The sequence below is a fragment of the Aplidium turbinatum genome, chromosome 15 (assembly GCF_918807975.1).
Source record: "Aplidium turbinatum chromosome 15, kaAplTurb1.1, whole genome shotgun sequence".
Taxonomy (NCBI): domain Eukaryota; kingdom Metazoa; phylum Chordata; class Ascidiacea; order Aplousobranchia; family Polyclinidae; genus Aplidium; species Aplidium turbinatum.
Window position 1 is genome coordinate 15,208,454 of NC_137486.1, and position 20,824 is coordinate 15,229,277.

General features: G+C 37.8%; 2 protein-coding genes across 2 annotated transcripts in view; one reads left to right on the forward strand and one right to left on the reverse strand.

Annotated features, from left to right (window-relative positions):
• Positions 1-4,224: 4,224 nt before the first annotated feature.
• LOC145784371 (polyubiquitin) overlaps positions 4,225-20,824 on the reverse strand; it is a 32,653-nt gene continuing 16,053 nt past the window's right edge. The window contains exons 10-16 of the mRNA XM_082596177.1: positions 18,726-18,835; positions 18,496-18,620; positions 16,495-16,499; positions 6,009-6,112; positions 5,134-5,362; positions 4,675-4,901; positions 4,225-4,353 (exon numbers count right to left, since the gene is read on the reverse strand). Of these exons, the coding sequence (XP_082452303.1) occupies positions 4,226-4,353; positions 4,675-4,901; positions 5,134-5,362; positions 6,009-6,112; positions 16,495-16,499; positions 18,496-18,620; positions 18,726-18,835 (928 nt within the window). The 3' untranslated portion in view covers position 4,225. The remainder of the gene's footprint in view (positions 4,354-4,674; positions 4,902-5,133; positions 5,363-6,008; positions 6,113-16,494; positions 16,500-18,495; positions 18,621-18,725; positions 18,836-20,824) is intronic.
• On the forward strand, positions 10,966-12,843 carry LOC145784375 (cyclic nucleotide-binding domain-containing protein 1-like). The gene has a single exon (XM_082596183.1). The coding sequence runs from the start codon at positions 10,966-10,968 to the stop codon at positions 12,430-12,432; it is 1,467 nt and encodes a 488-aa protein (XP_082452309.1). The 3' UTR covers positions 12,433-12,843.

Sequence of the window (20,824 nt, forward strand, 5' to 3'; positions counted from 1 at the left end):
ATCTATGCATGATGGTAACAAATTGTAGCCTACTGGAGATCATTTTCAAAATTGAAGTTGATTAAAAACTATCTGAGAAACACGATAGGGCAAGAGCGGTTACACTATGTAACTCTTTTCAATATTGAAAATGACATTCTAAAGTCACTGAAATAATTGCTAAATTTGCAGAGATCAAAATGCGTCGAAAAAGACCTTTGAATGATATTGTTGAAGTTTTATTATTTGAAGTTTATTAACCTTATTAACCTTATTTAAGTTTAATAACCTTGTTGAAGTTTATTAACCTTAATTATTAAAAACATTTTTTTCCCGATTATTGTTTCTAATGAGACATGTGTTCTTTAATTCCATAATAATACGGTGTTTATTAATTACTAGGAAGTTTTTCTCCCTTTAAAGATCATTTTTCAGGTTCCACAAGCTATTTTTTTCCCAGATTCACATTTTTGAAAATTTTTACAGTTGTTTCTCAATATTTAGCGTTATACGCGTTAGTATTATAGTATGAAGATAAGCATGCTATTGCAATTTGTTAATGTAATTTTTTCCATGAACTAATATAAAAACATGTAGATCAAAATTAAGTCGCCTATCAAAAACAAATCAACTAACATTAACGATTACCAACAGCAATAACCAACGATAAAATGACAATACAAAACACAAAATAATGGTATTTTCTTAACCAACAAGTTTCATCAAATCTTGTTTTGATTCATTCATTGACATCATGCGCCGACTTTCTACTTGGCCCCTGATGCAACCCTCACGTCCTTCATCCGTATACACTTTTCCAGCTGCCTCAGTGACTTTCTTAACGCACCTTTCAATTGTTCAATTGACTGACCATGACAAGGCCACTGTGGAACTTTCATAGGTTCGTTAATCAAGCACTTTACTTGCGCTATTGTAAGCTTGCAAGTTAAAGGTGGTTCGTACACCCTGTCGGACCAGTCGATTAGCTCAATTAGAGATGAAGCATCTTGGTTAATGAAAGGTGTCTTTCTGGGTCGTACTGAAACATCTCCGAGTGTGTCATCATCTCCTCCTCTCAGATCTATAATCTTTTGTACTCCAGCTTTTCTCTCCTCAATGTCTTCTGAGCACAAAAGAGTCTGGATGATGTTTTCGCTAAATGCATACCATGCTGAACGTTTGATGGTTGACATGACAGCATCCACTACTGTCTTGTTTTGCATCCGGAGTTGGCGCATAATGTGACGTGGCCCTTCGACCCAAGAGTGCTTAATTTTAATATTGAACGAACAGGGATAATATACCCCGACGATAAATTCTACCATCATTCTTAAATTATGAAGAGTATTGCCTTCAAGGCCATGGTTTGAGATCCATATTCTACAAACCCTATTTGCTGTTGTCAGCCACCTGGAATGGCTCACAGGACCAATCTCAAGGAGAGCCAAATCAGCAGGAAGCTTTCCTGTTTTAATGGCCTCAGTAATTCTATATCCGTAAGCTTGATCCGTAGACAGATCCGTTATAACATTTTGAGATAAAGCAATAAGGGGTTCTCCAATGGAAAGTTTAACAAATGAAGTATCCACTTCAAGTGTGGTGGCAATGTCTAACATCTTCCCAATGTCACCTGTCCACTTCTTGTTAGACAAGGTCTTTCCATCGATTGTTTTCATTAAATGCCTTAAGGATAACTCGTTGGTGTGGAGGGCACAAATCAACCATATCAGCTTGCGTCTCAGCTTCACTTCTACCCAATGGATAACACCACCCGCCCAGCCAGTATTAGCATTCGTGGAATCGCTTCCAATTGCCTGCAGACTTTTGTCAATCTCTTCATTAACGAAAAAATCCACGAGATTATCTGCAATCACTTCAGCACGTTTTTTTTGGAAGATCCTTTCACAGGAGTGAAATGATAAAGATATCTTCCTCCTGGTTCACTGCATACTGAATAGTGCTCTTCTTTGATGATGCTCGGGAATTGTATGTCTGCATTGTCTACTTTTATTAGAACTTTTTTCATGTCTTGGCGGCCGTCAAAAAAGATGCATTTAATGTTACCATAATTGCAAAACTTACCAAACTCTGCATCAAAGCGTTCATGACTTTTAATTGGACTCTTTTGACTTTACTATGATCAACTACAAGTCTCTTGTCTTCTTGTGTGATCAAGCCACCATCCATAAAGGCAGCAGTGGTCATAGCAGGCGCTGAACGTAGGCCAAGACCATTTCTAATGCTCGTCATAGCCACATTGCGTATTTCTAATGTATTGTATTGCAATTTATTACAAGATTTGCTTGGCATTTCTGTGCTAGATGTCACATACTGAACATCATCAATATTTTAATCATCGGAGGACATGGTTTCGTTAGATGATATTGAAACCTCTTCCCTAATTGTTTCAAAATCCTCCACAATCAGTCTTCTTCTCTCATCTTCTTGTCGTTTCTGTCTTTTGACCTGCCTGTTGTGCTCAGGTATATCTGGCAAGGCAATCTGATGTGGCTCAAATGATCCGATCTTATTTCTCTGGCCGTTGATAAAAACAAGCTCTTTCCCTGGAAGCTTCTTTTCCTTTGGGCAGGTTCATACTATGTGAATTTGTATTATGCAAATATCTGCTGAGCAACTAAACTCGGAACACGAAATAATGTTGCATGTACAAAAAGCCTGTTAAGCTTTGCAATAAATGCCTCTTTGACTTGAATTTTTCCTCTTCCAAGAGATGTATCTTTTGCCTGTTCCCAGCTCAAACGAATCTTTTTTTATGATTGCGGGTCGGCACGTAATAATTGGGTATACAAAACAACAATTTGCTCGGCCCCATCTTTTCAATAGTTCAGGGTGTATGTCCATTGCCAGATTTGATAGAGGGTAGTTTTTGACATCCTCACAGCTTCGTTCTCTCAACAGTAGCCCATATCTCAGAAGACATCTCAGAGTGGGAAGCTCAGAAGGCAACATCTCTTGACCTGTTCCAATAAGATTGCTCATATGCGTCAAAGTCCCTTGTCTTGTCCTCTGCTTAGAAGCTATCTTTATTCAATTTATTTTCAACAAGTTAATGTAAATATTTTAATCTTGAAAATAAAGTAAAATACAGCGTGATAACAACGTGGTAACAGCAACATAAAACAACGATATGGATTTACAAAAATAGGCATCTGATATAAAAAAAATCTTGAAAGCTGAAAAAGTATCTTTAAATGAAGACTAACAAATTAGAAACAATTTAAAGTCATATTTATATGGAATTGAAGAACTTATAACTAAAAAATGATCATAATCGGAACAAATTTTTTTATTTGTTATATTTTCAATAAACGTAAATTTACCAAGCTAAATCTTGTTTAATCGAATAATAATTTTGGATTTCAATTATATATATCTATACACATGTTTTTATATACGTTCCCTATCAAAGTTCCAAAATAATTTAAATCAACACGCCCTAATGGCCCATGTTTAAGTTCAGCATTGTCTAAATTCTAAAATAATTTTAAAACTCAACCACTTTTACAAATACACATCTCGAAGCTTAATTTTGCGTCACCAGGAGCATAGCCGATGAAAATAACTAGCACTTCTAACTCTCAAACGGTTATTGGGGTCAAACATGATCCGAATAACTTTTGGATACCGGTACTTAAAATTTAGAGCAACTCGGGTGGAAATTCGTGTCTATCGCTGTCACACTGCAAGCACGCACAGAAAACCAATTGTACATTTTAACTTAGTTTACTGCTAAACATTACAAATTACGATGAAATAAATTCTGAAAAATAACAAGACCGAATGATGATTTGAGAAGACTGTTTATCACACCAAGCAAAACACTGAAGGGCAAAAAACATTAATTTTTGGATTTACGAAAATCAGTTTTCGCCCAAATTGGGGACATGGGAAAATCTCTAACAGTTGCTTAAACAGTTCCAACAGTTATTGCCTTACACCTATAGACGCAAGACCCAAGACCAAGTGAAGAGTGGATTCCTTCTGGATGTTGTATTCGCTCAAGGTACATCCACCCTCAAGCTTCTTTCCAGCGACGATGAGAAATTGTTGATCTGGTGGAATTCCTGCAAACAAACAGTGCATATTTGAGTCTAAACAGCCAACCAAGCAAAAGTGTTGTTGAAAGCAAAACTCTTTATTAGGGAAAGTTCAAACGATAACCATGAAAACTTTCACATGCACTTAGCATGAATACATCATAATAGTACAATTATAAACACCCACCTTATTTGTCTTGAATCTTTTGCTTGACGTTGTCAATGGAGTCGGATGCTTCAACTTCAAGGGTGATGGTCCGTCCATCCTCAAGCTGCTTTCCAGCGAAGATCAGACGTTGTTGGTCTGGGGGGATACCTGTTTGCAAACAAGACTGTAAGTTCCAGATTGCATGCTAAAATAAGTCCTCTTCAGGTCAGTAATTGTGAACTGTGCAAATGGCAGTTGAACAAGTGACAACTGAGCCAGCAACATTTCAACAAGTGGCTGAAGTTGGCAAATGATGAAACTGAGCAAGTCAAAACTGAGCAAATTCACATGTCAACAAATTCTGCCCAGCAAGCGATGACCAAGCAAGTCTGATGCTAGCTGAGTTGTCACATGCCAGTGCTCTACAGACTAAAAATATTTTGGGCATATGTGTTTACTGCAGACAATAAAAAACTACACAAACAATACCTTCTTTATCTTGAATCTTCTGCTTGACGTTGTCAATGGAGTCAGATGCTTCAACTTCAAGGGTGATGGTTTTACCAGTCAAGGTTTTGACAAAGATTTGCATTCCTCCTCTGAGACGCAACACCAAGTGAAGGGTGGATTCCTTCTGGATATTGTAATCGCTCAAGGTTCGTCCATCCTCAAGCTGCTTTCCAGCGAAGATGAGACGTTGTTGGTCTGGGGGGATGCTTGTAAACAAACAGCATTGTCACTCCAAGCAAAGAGTTCTTGAAAGCAAAGTTCTTTATATTAGGAAAAGTCATAATGGACACTTGTAGGCTTTCAGACCTCACACCTGATGTTTGGCAACATATCTCCTGTATTTCTCTCATAAACTTGCGGGCAGCTTAAAACCTACAAGCCCTAAATAATAAATAAAACACACTCCGCATGTATATATACATAATACATATGCACTCACCTTCTTTGTCTTGAATCTTTTGCTTGACATTGTCAATGGAGTCAGATACTTCAACTTCAAGGGTAATGGTTTTACCAGTCAAGGTTTTGACAAAGATTTGCATTCCTCCTCTGAGACGCAACACCAAGTGGAGGGTGGATTCCTTCTGGATGTTGTAGTCACTCAAGGTACGTCCATCCTCAAGCCGCTTTCCAGCGAAGATGAGACGTTGTTGATCTGGTGGAATCCCTGCAAGCAAACAGTGCATATTTAGTCTAAACAGCCATCCAAACAAAATCGAGTTGTTGAAAGCTTCTTACTAGGGAAAGTTCAAATAATAACCATGAAAACTTTCACATGCACTTCGCATGGTCGCATTTCCTTATGACGAGTGGAAACTTACCCAGAGAAATTCTCAAATTCCAGCAAATTAAAAAAAAACTCATAGCCTATTTAAAGAAACAAAAAGTTGGGCGTAGGCTACCCAAGTTTAAATTTCACCACAAAAATCCAGTACGGTGGCCTAATGATTGAGTCGCTTTGGGTTAGAATTTAGTTTTTTTTTGAAAAAGCACTCCGACGTAGTATCGAACTTATATTCTTGGAATACCAGCCCAACTAACACTGTACGGCCATCGATTCAGTTGAAAAAACCTGTTGATTTTAGAAGTTATAGAGGCACTTTTTTTGTTTTGAAGGAGAAGGTGAAAGAATCCGTCATATTAGAGTGGGCGTGTGCATATAGCCTCAGAGGCTATTCACAATATACGGTAAGAATAGCCACTGCGGATTTGATAACAATTGCCAGTTGTGGCCCATATACGGTAGCCTACTGTCTGTAATTTTCTGTTGATAATGAAACATCTAAAACTAGATTAAATCCCTGTAAACCCACCTTCTTTGTCTTGAATCTTCTGCTTGACATTATCAATGGAGTCGGAAGCTTCAACTTCCAAAGTGATGGTCTTTCCAGTCAAAGTCTTTACAAAGATCTGCATTCTGTATGAAAAAATACATCATTGGCACTTCAAAACAGCAGCACAGGTGTTGAAACATCACAACTTCGTTTCTAAGGAAGGCTTAGAATATTAGATCATTTTAAAGTTATTCAGTCGTTTTGAAGCATTTGGCAGGCCAACACTACTGTGAAGAATCTTCCCTAAAAGTAAAACACAGTTTTGTAGGCCACTTACGTTTTCGTGGAGTTCTTTTAATGGAGCAGAATAAAGCAACGGCAATACAAATGAATAGAAACGGGTTTCGCAACGAACTATTACAGTAATGTAAGCTAACGTTCATCTGGGCAATAATGGCGCACGTCGTGCTCAGTGCTTCCACTTTTACAAAGCTAGATTACCACTTGTATTACCACATTTGTCCTCAGATTACCACATTTTTTACTGTGATTTTCCTCTCGATTTTAACGGTATTTTGACTTACTTTTACATTAACAAAGTGGCTATTTTTACCCACTTGTTGCCATGGTTACAATCAGGTGTTGCCAGAGTTAGGATTAAAATTAGAAAGGGTTAAGGTAAGGGTTAGACTTAGGAATAAAGTTAGGGTTTTGATCTTTACCCAGAACTAAAAAAAAATTCCAAAATGCAAGTTTTTGTTTTCAACAGCTTTAAACTTTTGACAAATTAGGACAGAATTCCTTATCTGGCAACGCTATTACTTGGCTATATTTACACTATATAGTGCAAAAAAAGCCTAAAACAACTACTCAGTTTATTGATTTAGAAAATCAAGCCATTTAAATTCACTTTCGCATGCCCTCGAAATAAATGGATGACAGCCTCAAAAATTAGAGATAGGCTACGAAGACTTCTTATTTTTTGAGATTTACCAACGATTGATTTGCGGCATAAGATATATCCAGTGGCGTAGCCAGAAAAAAATTTTGGGGGGGGGCCAAATATTTGATGAATTGAAGAGAACGACAAAATGTTTGATTTAAGACATCGCCACCTGATGTGCAGTGGCGCATCCTGGTGGGTTAAGCAAGGGAAGCAATAAAGCTGGTGGGGGTTAGAGCGTGCCGAAGGCACGCGTATTCTAGGGGGGTCCGGAGGCATGCTCCCCCGGAAAATTTTTGCAAAATTACACTTAAATAATGGATTATAACGCTTTCTGGAAACACTTTCAGGGTAATATTTGTATGAAACTTATTAGCAGATAAACAGCTATTAACTTATTAAAGGTAGCTCTTATCTACACACAAACGGGCAAAAACTGCGGCTAAAATTAGAGAACACAAAAAACTCAGCTACACAAAAACCCTACAGAGTAAGCGATTCTGAAATTGCTTCCACAGATTAGTTAAAAGAAGCGTAAATCGCGTAAACTTTGCGCGATTTACGATTTGCAAAATTTATTGGTGTCTTTCTGTGTGTCTAAAACAAGTCCTGGGGGGTGTTAATAGCCAGATGTCTTGGAAAACAATATAAATTTATACAAATTACATTATATTTTCAACAAAGGGTTCAACTTCGGAATCCAAACTTTGAAAATTTGGGGGGGGGCATGGCCCCGTTCGCCCCCCCCTGGCTACGCCTATGGATATATCTTACGGTAAAAGTGTACATAATCAATTTATTTCGAATCGAATCCCCAGCTGTAGGCTATCAATTCGTTTTGGCTCGAATCAAGATTTTAGTGAAGAATTTTAATTAATTTTCAACCATCTTTGTTACAAGTTAACGAAATTGTAGTTTTCACAACAACAACAATAATTGTTCCGAGCAACCTTAACTTTCAGCATAGTTTAAGTCTAAACTTTTCCTCTTACCACTCATCATCTACTTCACCATACGAGCGCAATTTGTCGTAATGTCGAACAAGAGCCGCGATATTTGACCTGTATTGTCAAGCAGACACAATAGGCTAAATACAACAAAGAAAGCGTTTCAAGTAGTGAAAGTATTCAGCACTTGGTATCAATTTTATTTCACGCAATGTACTTCTGTCAGGTTTCTGTTTATTTGTAGCACAAAAGCGCTGGCTTTTGTTAAAAAAGTTTAAATAGGTATGGTTTATTCAATGAAGGTGAAAACAAAAACTGGCCGTTAGAGGACGCTAAGCAGTCATTTTCCAAAAAGTTTTAAAATTGTTTCTTTTGAGAAATTGTGTAATGTGTGCAAGGTCTACCTCTTTTAGGAGGAGTTGTTATTTTTTTTATAAAAAATGAATTGTCCTCCGAGGACACTTGAAAATGCTCAAATGTCCTCTTTTTTGCATTTTTAATTTTCTTGCTTATATTTTCAACAAGATGTTATGTTTATGTGACATTTCGCCGTTAGGAAAAAGCTAAATAAAGTTAACCAATAGCCTACCAAAAGGGAAAAGTCTGCTTTCTGTGGGCTGTAGCAGAAGTATCCTTGTTAAAGGAAAGGACTTATTAACTTTGAAGTTGAACGCATTGGTTGTAGATAGCGTATATGAAGCATTAATTTTGTTTCTGTGGCAAACAAGATTAGTGCAAGCCTCAGGCCCGTAACTAGCTTGGAGCACTAGGGGGGGAGAGGCAATAAGTATTGTAGAGGAGTGCCAACTTTTACCTTCCGTAAGCTATCATGTACGAAAGCGACGTTTGTACATAATGTGGATTGCGCAGAAACATTAATCGTAATACAGCGTTTACATCAGCATAAATTATCATAGAAATAACAGCGTGAACTGGCATCATGGAGTGAATTAATGCTTTAGATTAAACAGTCATAATGACGACAGTATAGAAATTGAGAAGCAAAATCATTTTTAAAACATCCGACCATCAACTAGTGATAAAATGATTAAAAATTGGCATATAAACCGCAGCGAAATTTATGAGTTTGTAGTTGATTCTTTTGTTAGTTAATCCATTGCCTTTCATAAACTTTGAGTTCGTTTTACTGTAGTTTAAAAATGTTTTGTTGTAATTATGAGAACCTGTACACAATTATCCAAAAGACGCTTGCCCGAAGGGACATTTGTTCAAAATGATAGGCTACTTGCCCGTAATACACTTTATTTTCGGGCAAGTGTCCAGTTGGGAAAGTGTCCTATCGGCCAAGTGTCCTTTCGGGACAGTGTCCATTTATGATATTAATACATCATTTGCAGTTAACACTGACTTAGCATGGTTATTTCTTTATTGTTCTGCATACCGGCCCAACGTGCCCCATGTACGGCCCAATGTACTCCAGGGGTGGGGGCACATTGGGCCGAAAAGTTACCGTTTTTTAAACCTTAATACATCTTTTCCTGAAAGACTTACAATAAATTCAAAATTCAGAAAGAATTACTCGAAGAATCAAGATCATAATGATGCATAGCGTTCTACAATCGAATTAGAGTTGAGTGATCTACGTTCAAAAATATGAAAAATGGTCCAGCTTCCCCCAGTCTCCCCTAGCATCAGTAATATCAACATTTTTCTGTTCCAGATACTTCACACACAGCTGAACGTTATCCTACTCTTTGGTTTTGGTAGGAAGCATCCAATCAAAACATTTAAACTAGGCAAATGAAGTGATCTATTAATTCAAGTAGGCAATATAAGAGTCATACAATGAAAACTCATTTGATATGGTCTTCGAGGCTTGCACTATTCTCGTTTGCCACAGAAACAAAATTAATGTACCATGTATCTAAAAGCAATGCGTTCAACTTCAAAGTTAATAAGTCATTTCCTTTAACAAGGACACTTCTGTTACAGCCCACAGAAAACAGACTTTTTAATTTTGATAGGCTATTGCTTAACCTTATTTAGCTTTTTCCTAACGGCGAAATGTCACATAAACATAACATCTTGTTGAAAATATAAGCAAGAAAATTAAAAATGCAAAAAAGAGAATATTTGAGCATTTTCAAGTGTCCTCGGAGGACAATTATTTTTTTTATAGAAAAGAGAACAAATCCTCCTAAAAGGGGTAACCCTACCTGATGGACGACGCCGGCCCTGCACACATTATACAATTACTCAAAACAAACAATTTTAAAACTTTTCGGAAAATAACTGCTTAGCGTCCTCTAACGGCTAGCTTTTGTTTTCACCTTTATTGAACATTTAAACAATCCCTATTTAAACCTTTGAAACAAAAGCCAGCGCTCTTGTGCTACGAATAAACAGAAACCTGACAGAAGTACATTGCGTGAAATAAAATTGATACCAAGTGCTGAATACTTTCACTACTTGAAACGCTTTCTTTGTTGTATTTAGCCTATTGTGTCTGCTTGACAATACAGGTCAAATATCGCGGCTCTTGTTCGACATTACGACAAGCTGCGCTCGTATGGTGAAGTAGATGATGAGTGGTAAGAGGAAAAGTTTAGACTTAAACTATGCTAAAAGTTAAGGTTGCTCGGAATAATATTTTGTTGTTGTTGTGAAAACTACAATTTCGTTAACTTGTAACAAAGATGGTTGAAAATTAATTAAAATTCTTCACTAACATCTTGATTCGAGCCAAAACGAATTGATAGCCTACTGTACAACAGGAGTTTCTATTCGAAATATCTTGATTAAGGACACTTTTACCGTAAGATATATCTTATGCCGTAAAGCAATCGTTGATAAATCTCAAAAAATAAGAAGTTTAGGTATCTTTAATTTTTGAGGCTGCCAGTGCCATAGCCTACATGTATTTCGAGCGCATGCGAAATTAAATTTAAATGGCTTGATTTTCTAAACCAAAAAATATGTATTTAAAGATTGGAATTCGAAATATTTTTGTTTCGAGCAGCCATGAGTGCAAACAGGAAGAGTATTGTAAATGTTCTCAAAAAAATGCTCTGCATTCTGTAGTAGCCTAAGCTTCCAGTTTAATTGAAAAGTGACGAAAATTGCTATTTTTATCCAGAAAAAAACTATGTCTCGTATCAATTACGAAAAGCTAAAAGTAATTAACTCTGCTAATGACTGTTCTCAAAAGGAAGACGAACGCCATCATGTTTTAATGAAAGAATTCAAATCAATGTTTTTAAGTCCACCCAAGCTGCAACCTGGGATACCAAACAAACCAACTAAAGCTTTTGAGATAAGTCATGCTGATGTCAGCAGGCCAAAATCACGGTACGCAGCTTACAGAGAAAAACCTAAAGTTGACGTCAATCGTGACCCTTCAACTCCATATGACGATCGTCATTCTCACGACGTGAGATTTCACATCACGCGACGGAAAAAGAAGCTTTTCGAAGAAGTTGCAGCCACTGATGATCTGGTGTTAAACAAAGAACAAAATGTCTCCTCTGTTCGTTCGCTGATTAAAAAGCTTCCTTTTGAACGAACAAAACGTGAACAAAAGCAAACATACGAGCTAATGAAGGAATTGTGGCCAGCCGAGTTAAGTTCTATGCTTGAGAATGACAAAGAAAATCACTCCGTGCTTCGTGAGCTCGCTTCTGTAGCTACCTTAGATAGATACCCAGAAGCAGGGTTGACAGTGTTTGGCAACACTGGACTCCACATGATCCTACGTGGCAGTGTTAAGCCACAGACACTACCATACATTAGGTACATTGTTTCCGAGGATAGTGACACAGAATTGTTTCCTTGTCCAACTCCATTAGTACGGCGAAAGAACGTCAGCAAGCTGTCTGCGGGTGATTGGTTTGGTACATTACAGAAAGTGGAAGGCCGTGAAATAAACAGTAAAGTTCTAACTTTGATCACGTTGGAGCCTTGTCAGTTCCTTAAAATCTCCATTGCCGATTACAAACGCATTTTACTGCGAATTCAACAACGAATACACAATGAAAAAGTAAGCGCAGTGCAATCCATAGCGCCATATAATAAATGGCCAGGTTTGTCGGTTGGAAAACTTGCCGCTTTGATTGAATGGAAAGCTTATCCAGCAGGATCTGTTGTTATTGCGGAAGGAGACATTGCCAATTGCATCTCATTCATCCACCGAGGTGAGTGCAACATCTTCAAGCAGGTAGAAGCAGTGAAGACTTTACCGAATGGAAGAAAAAGAAGAATATTTAAAAATGTGCTAATGGGACAATTGCGAGAAGGTGACTCGTTAGGGGAGCACAGTATTCTTGAACAAAAACCATTCATGTGCACTGTTGTAGCAGCTACAGAGTTAAACGTCGGGGCTATTTTGCCTCATAAATTAGACGAACTGGATATTACCATAAGGACATTACTGGCTCAAAGTGCACGACCACAATTTGCTGACGTCACTGAAGATGAGATTCATGCTAAATTTATTGAGCAAGAAACAAAAGATGATTGGGACCAGTTAAAGCACCGAGTTTTGCTCCAAACTATCAATCACTGTGGCATTAGGCCTGGCTATGGAAAATGGACTAATCCGTTGATTTTGCAATGATTGTCTGGAGTAAGCTATGTAACTTTACAGTGTCTTACTCGGTCTATCTTTCACCTAATTGTGGAATTCAACACATTGTGATTTTGATAGGATTACCAACTACGCCATGTTTTTTTTATGGCCAATTCAATTTTGCGTAACGGTGTGAAAGATTAGAAAGTGCTGGTTGACAACCCTTTTCCAAAAAACAGAAAAACTGTGTCTACTCAAAGCAGTGATAAAATTAGAAAGAAAATTTTAGACTGATAAATATTTTAATGATTGAAATAATGTGTGTTTAAAAATATAGTTACTCAACGCAACTAAACGTAGTTTATCATTTGTGATTTGCAAACAACGTCGTGTGTTTATTGGCGATCGAAACCGAGTTTTGATGCTTTTCACTGAGGGAAATACACGCTCAACCGAAACTTGTGCAACCTTGAGTAAGATGAAATCATGAGAATGACAAAGCTCATGCAAATATAGAAATACTTCCTTTCGGGTAATGTTGTGTCTGCCTAGCCTGCTTTACACAACTTGATAGTTCAGATTTAACATAGCACTTGTATTTGCGTGGCGGAACAAAGAATCCAAACAGCGAGACACGAGTCATTTATATACTAGCACGTTACGGGTTTCCAATACAGATTATGTAAATACACAGACACTACATCTCTTTCCTTTTCAGAATCAAACACTATTTCGAAATGTAGTCAACAGATCAAGAATTAAACATAACAGTTCTGGTTAAACACACAACACAGTAAATTACATAACAAAGTCTTTAAACCGTTGCGGTGGTTTGATGTTGCGATGCGGCCTGGTTAGAATAACAGCGTCAGTAAGGTTATCGGGCGAAACATTTTGTTCAGGTATTACATCAGTTGAATCAGAGAAAGCCTCAGTCGAGACATTATGTCTCGAAGACACATCAGTGGTTAGGTCATTGTTTGAATCATGAAATTTCTTAACATGGGTTACGTTTCTTTTATACTTTGCGTCATCATTTTCAACAATCACACAATTTCCATGCTTTTCTGTGACAATAAACGGATCTTTACGAAAGGTAGTAGAAAGTTTATCACGGCCATGTTGTTTCAATAGTACAGTGTCACCACGTTTAATATCAGCTTGAACTGCACCACGTCTAAGATCAGCATATAACTTTCCCTTTTCCTTCATTTCTGAATCTCTGTCACGAACAGATTTAGAATCATGGTAATAAGAACGATCAATGCATGGTAACTTAGTACGCAATTTTCGTTTGAACAACAATTCAGCTGGACTAACTCCAGTCGTTGAGTGTGGTGTAGAGCGATACATAAGTAAATACGAATACAATTCATTTTTCCAGTTTTTACCTTCAGCTTGTGCAATTTTAATGCGTTTAAGCAATGAGCGATTTTGAATTTCAACTTCTCCGTTGGCTTGAGGCCACAATGGAGTCACTCTACGATGCAATATTCCACATTCGCTCAAAAATGAATGAAATTCGTTGCTAATAAATTGCGGACCATTATCAGAAGTTATTGAACAAGGTAAACCATGCGTTGCAAACATTTTCTTTAAACTTCCAATCACTTTTTCACTAGTAACTGTTTTCATAACATCAATTTCACAGTAACGACTAAAATAATCGATCACAACAAAAACATAATCACCAGAAGGCAGAGGTCCCATTAAATCAATAGCAAGATCTTGCCAGGGTCCTTCCGGCAATTCGGTACGTTTCATGGGTTCAGGGAATACAGGTTTTGAAACAAGTTGACACCCAAAACAATTTTTACAAAAACGATCGACATCTTTGTCTATGCCAGGCCACCATACTTTAGTTCGAAGACGTCTCTTCATGACAACGATACCAGGATGGCCCTCGTGAGCTAACGAAAGAACGTGTTGTCTCAATGTTTTTGGAATCACAATACGTGTACCTCGTAATAGAAGACGGCCAATGACAGCTAATTCACTTCGAACTGTTAAATAAGACTTACATTCAAGTTCACACCAGTCGTTCGAAAGAATGCAATCCATGACATTGCGCAACTCAAAATCAGCGTTTGTTGCACGCTCGATGTCACGTGTGCTCATGGCAATAGGCGTCGCTTCTTTTGCTACAAATTTCACATACTCATGCGTGTCATCAACACAGCGCTTTTGAAGAAAATAAACGAGATAAGCAATCGGCAATGTTTTGCCTCCCTGGGATATACTTCACTTCATACTGATAAGGCATTAATCTTAAAATCCAGCGTTCCATTCTAGCATTCGGCTTGGAGCGGGGAGTGAAAATGAATTTTAACGGTTTATGATCGGTCAATAAATCAAAACTGCTCCCATACAAATAAACGTGAAATCTTTCGCATGCCCACACAATAGCTAAAGCTTCTTTTTCAGTTTGCGAATATTTACGTTCAATTTCGGTTAAAGTACGGCTAGCATAACTAATAACATAATTTTTCCCATTTTGGTTTTGCACCAGCACTCCAGCTAAACCATAAGGACTAGCATCAGCAATTACTTGAGTTTTAGCATGTTTGTCATAATAACCCAAAGTTACACAATTGCACAATAAAGATTTTAGCTTTTCAAAAGATTGCTGTTGAGCTTTACCCCAATGAAAATCAACACTTTTACGAGTTAACTTACGAAGCGGTTCTGACACCGTGGCTAAATCAGGTATAAATCTAGCATTATAATTCACCAGTCCTAAAAAACTTCTTACTTCAGCAGCGTTTTCTGGTGCTCTTGCTTCCTTAACAGCTTCAACTTTTGCCTCTTCCGGGTCAATTCCTTTAGACGACAGCACATGTCCCATAAATACAAGTTTGTCTTTGTTGAATTCGCACTTTTCTTTGTTCAGCGTGAACCCACTATCTCGAATTCTTTCAAGTACCTTCTCGAGTCTTCGGTCATGCTCCTCTTGAGTCGACCCGTACACGATAATGTCATCAAGGATATTCTTGACTCCTGTACAACCTTGTAGCGTTTGTTGCATTACTCGTTGGTACATCTCCGGAGCACAACTAACTCCAAACATCAGTCTCTTGTATCGATATAATCCTTCATGCGTCACAAATGTAGTAATATTTCTAGAACTAGGTTGTAATTCAATTTGGTGATACGCCCATTTGACATCTAGTTTAGTGAATACCTTGCTTTGGTTCATGTCATGCAGCACTTCTTCAATGGTAGGCATCGGGTGACGTTCTCTTCTGACAGCTTTGTTAGCTTGGCGCATATCGACACACAAACGAATGTCTCCATTTTGCTTGGGCACGATCATTGCAGGTGAAACCCAAGTTGACGGTTCTTCAACTTTTTCGATGATGTCAAGGTCTTCCAACTGCTTTAATTTTTCTGCTAACTTGTCCCGAAGGTTAAATGGTATTCGTCTTACAGGTTAACACACAGGCTTTACATTTTTATCAACAGGTATTGTTAATTGAAAGTCTTTTAATTTTCCCACACCATCGAAACATGACTGATATTTATTCAAAAACGAAGGACTTTTAGTTACAGCATTTAGTTCAGAATCAAATTTAATTATTTGTAACTCTGTGGCTGTTTTCACTCCTAGCAGCGGTTGCCCTTTTCCTTCGATCACTACAAATTCGACATTTTTCAGTGCTTTTTTTGTTGTTTCAACGTCTGCAGTGAAAATTCCTGCTATTTTCAAAGGTGCATCACTTCCATAAGCGTAGATTGTTTTGTCAGAAAAATGGCTTTTGCACTTAATGCGCTGTTTTTTCAAATCTTCCCACAGTGCACGATCAATTACATTACATGTAGCTCCCGAGTCGATAATCATTGAAATATTGATTCCACCAACATTTACCGAAACTTTTCCAGTATTGTAACTACATACATTAAAGATATAGTCCAACTCACCATCAGCATTTCGTTTTACTTGTCTAATGTTATTTTTCCGGTTCGTCCAGTTGCTTCCACTCGTCGGGTTCTTTTCCACGTGGCTGGTTCCAACAGATTTTGTTCTGCAGCAGCTTGCAAAATGACCCATTTTATTGCATTTTCTACATTCTTTTCCTTGCGCTGGACAATTCCTGTCGCTGCTTTCGTGACCTTCCCTTCCACATCGGTAACATCGGAATCGAGATTGATAGCTTTTCTTAGCTGATTTAAACGTCGAGATTTTGTTGACTTCCTGACTGTATGATCTTGATTGAATTTCTGACACTTCGAATGCCAAGGCCAATTCTCTTAACGTTTTTAGATTCAAGTCACTTCCTTTTTCTAAGAGTCGCCGTCGTAACGCATCCGATCTACATTTTTCCACGACTTGATCACGAATTTGATCATCCATGTCTTCAAAACTGCACGTTTCTGCTTTTTGTTTTAATCGAGTGATAAATTGTTCTACACTTTCTTCCTCTTTTTGAAATAGAGATCTAAATACATGGCGTTCATACCGGACATTGTTTAACGGCGTAAAATAATTAGTTAGTGCTTGAACAGCAGCTTCATAGCTGTTCAATTCCCCTTCAAAGGTAAAGAAAATGTCCTGCACTGCCATTCCAGCACAATGCAGCAGCAGAGCTCGCTTTCTAGAAGCATTCGTGACATTTTTTCCTTCAGCATACAACTCAAAAGCTCGTTTCCATCTGGTCCATCGCGTGCTTGCTCCAGGACTTTCACAGTCAAAGGGTTGTAAATCAAACGTAGGTATCTCCATTCTTTTCTGAGTATTATCCTACTATCCTCGTCGCCAGAATTGTTGTGTCTGCCTAGCCTGCTTTACACAACTTGATAGTTCAGATTTAACATAGCACTTGTATTTGCGTGGCGGAACAAAGAATCCAAACAGCGAGACACGAGTCATTTATATACTAGCACGTTACGGGTTTCCAATACAGATTATGTAAATACACAGACACTACAGGTAAGATCAAACATGTTTATCAGGGAGAAATTTACCGGCTGTTTATGACGCAGTAAACAGTTTCTGTTAACAACGCGTTCAGAGTCAGGAATGTAAAATATGACAATGAGTAAAATATCTGAAGAGATCTTTATTCATAAAGCTGCTGAGGCAAGGCAAGCTTATTAATGCACAAAGTATCTGGACTTGTATGATGTTTTTCAAGAATGTAGTTCTACTCGCTCGTGCTTAGCCGACAAATGGTATAATAAATAAGTTTTGTTTGAATCAAGTTTGTTGGTGATTTTGTTTTACCAATAAACTTTTGTGTGACCATCACCAATATCGGTTCATGAGCGAGGTTTGCTTTCAAATCATTGCTGTCATAGCTTACTATAGGAATATTAATAGGTCTGCATAACATTTCCTCAGCATATCCTGTTCAAATCTCATCATTTGGACTAACGTAAGTAATAGTTTTTAAATTTAGGCTTTTAACATAGCCTACACTTCCGTATTTTTGAAACTCCTGTTTTTGCTACAAATTTTACACTCCGGCTCCACTCCGACTCCGGCAGAAACTCGAAACTCCGGCTCTTAAATACTCCAAAACTCCGGCTCCTGTTGAATACCGATAATTATAACGTAATGACTCACGCGATGTGTCTTGAAAAGGTTTTAAAAATATTATACTATAACTTAATTGTAACGTTTGCCTAACTGTAGGAAGGGTTGCAGAAAATAAGAAGTGATTGCATTTTCCGAGCAGCGTCAAAAATAACTGTTACACTCCAAGCACCAAATCGCGTTGACGGATGTTTTCGATACTCGCTTTCGTTTGCGTTGCAACTGCATTTTGTTTGGCAAAAATTAAAAAAAAAAGCAATCATAAGCTTCAGTACCGTGTTGACTTAAAAACCCTGCTATTGAGCTCCTGTCCGCAATAGCGCTGTCACAGCACTGGACGCATACACTTACAAAACTTTTTGTTGTACATTTAACTTAGTTTATTGTTTTTACAATGAAATTAATTCTGAAAAATGACAAGACAAAATGACGATTTGAGAAAACTGTTTTTGCAACACCAAGCAAAAGGCTGAAGGAAGGAACAGATTATTTTTTTTTGCGTTTGCGAAAATTTGTTATCACCCAAACTGGAGACTTGGAAAACAGTCTCCAACAGTTACTCTTTTGTCTTTTCCTACCCGCGGACGAAAGATCAAGTAAAGAGTGGAATACTCTTGGATGTTGTAGTCCCTCAAGGTTCGTCCATTCTCAAGCTCAAGCTGTTTCTCAGCGAAAATAAGACGTTGTTGGCCTACGGGAAAACCTGTTTGGAAACAGCTATGTAAGTTAAAAATTTCAAGACAAGCAAACATATGGTCGACACATGTGCGTATTGAAGACAATGCACAAAAACTACATGCTACACTACCTTCAATGGCTTGGATCTTTTGCTTGACTTTTTCAATGGAGTCAAAAGCTTCCACTTCTTCAAGGGTGATGTTTTTACCAATCAAAGTTTTAACAAAAACCTGCATCCCTGTAATAATATGTAGAAAGTAGTCTATAGCCTACCTGAAAGTAAAAAGCTTAGCAAACAACTACTACAGTGGTTCTCAACCGGGGTGCCGCGGCACCCTGGGGTGCCAATTGCAATGCTCAAGGGTGCCGCGAGATATTGAGATATTGCAATACTGCGGCTCATTCTTTATTTTAACTTTAACCCGTTAAGAGCGAAATTTATTTATTTCTAACCGGGTTTCAGTGCGTATTAAGTTTGGCGTCTCCCAGTTATTCCCTGCTCCTTTCTGGAGAGTCGCTTAGTGGGGAAGTCGCTGGCGGTAGGTTGATAATCCGCGGTAAGCCTTTGTTTTCTCAACCAGGAAAAACAGTGTGAAAGAGATTTTAACTCGTTGTTGTTCTTTCCATAAAAACGTTTAAAACGCATCATTATTGCAAGGTTTCATGATTTTATTTTGCGAAGATACCGAGAAATCCATTTTTACTGGACTCTCATATTGTTTTGAATCTTAAAGAAGAAGAAGAAGAATTAATTGACATTCGTAACAATGGAAATTTTAAGCTTATGCACAAGCAGATGCCTCTCGACGAGTTCTGGATAAAAATTCAAAATGAATATATAACCTTGCGTTTGGAAGAAAGCTATTGTGCTTTTGCTGCAGTTTTCCACGTCATACCTATGTGAAAGTGGATTTTCTGTATTAACGAACATAAAAACTAAAAAACGAGAACGACTGCTTATAGTCGAGGAAGAAATGTGAGTGGCTTTATCGAATGTGCCTCCAAATATTAAGGGCCTTTGTGCAAGAAGTCATGCCCAAATTTCACACTAACTTTTGAATAAATACCTTTATTTACCCGCGCTATAGGCTACTGTACAACTCATTCTGTTATTTCATACAGTTATTTGAAATGCAGAAACCTCATAAAATTGATCCAGTTTTACCAGGGTGCCGCAAACTATTTATCTCTTTGATAGGGTGCCGCAAGGTCAAAAAGGTTGAGAACCACTGAACTACTACGTCGTGCTGACGGTTCATACTGCCTACCAGTGGTAGGCTATCGCATGACAACGGCTAAAAGGTCCAGCAACTGCATAACTACATTCAATTGGTTGAGTAGGAACTAAGAAAGAAGAACATTCTACATTATATTTTCTCTTTGTTCTCACTCAACTAATTGAACGTAGTTATTGACTAATTGAACGTAGGATTCTCACGCAACTGAACACTCTCAGTCTCAACCCACTCACTCAACCTACTCGCAACTCATTGGACGTAAAAGAAGAACTTTCCAGATTAGATTTTCTTTTGCACGACTGGTATGGTTTCTTGGTGCACAAAGTCCAAACGCTAAATCAACTGAGCTATCGTGGTTAACTAAGAAACATAATAATGCCGTTTCCATATTTACATCGAGTCTATTAGTTTTAAAAAAGCAATGGCCGATCTAGTGAGAAAGGGGCAATAAGCCAATAACCCTCCCTAAAATACAGAAATGTAACTGTATTTACGATGTAGCCTACCAACAAACATAGCCTATCCCATCGCTATATAAGCTTTTCAAATAAAGCCAGCGCCCTTGTGTTACGAATAATCACAGAAGCACATTGCGCGAAACAAAATTGATACCAAGTGCTGGTAATACGGTACTTTCACTCAGCTTACTCGAAACGTTTCTTTGTTGTAAGCTATTCACCCATTGTGTCTGCTGGCGAATGCAGGTCAAATATCGCAGTTCTTATTCTACATAATAAGTTGTGCTGGTATGGTGAAATGAAAGAGATGGTGTGGTGATAAGAGGTAAAGCTTAGACCTAAACTAGCGCTAAAAGGTAGGGTTGCTCGGAACGATTTTTTGTTATGGAAACTGAAATTTCATTAACTTATACGGTATATCATACATAAAGCTTTGGTAGAGAGTTTGCTTTGTTGAACCATAGACAAACAAAACAAACGTCAGTGAAGCAATAAACCATCTTGCTTGTTGTTACGTTTACTTTCAATTTCAT

Coding starts and splice junctions, on each gene's coding strand:
- LOC145784375 (XM_082596183.1), top strand. CDS start 10,966: ATGTCTCGTATCAATTACGAAAAGCTAAAAGTAATTAACTCTGCTAAT.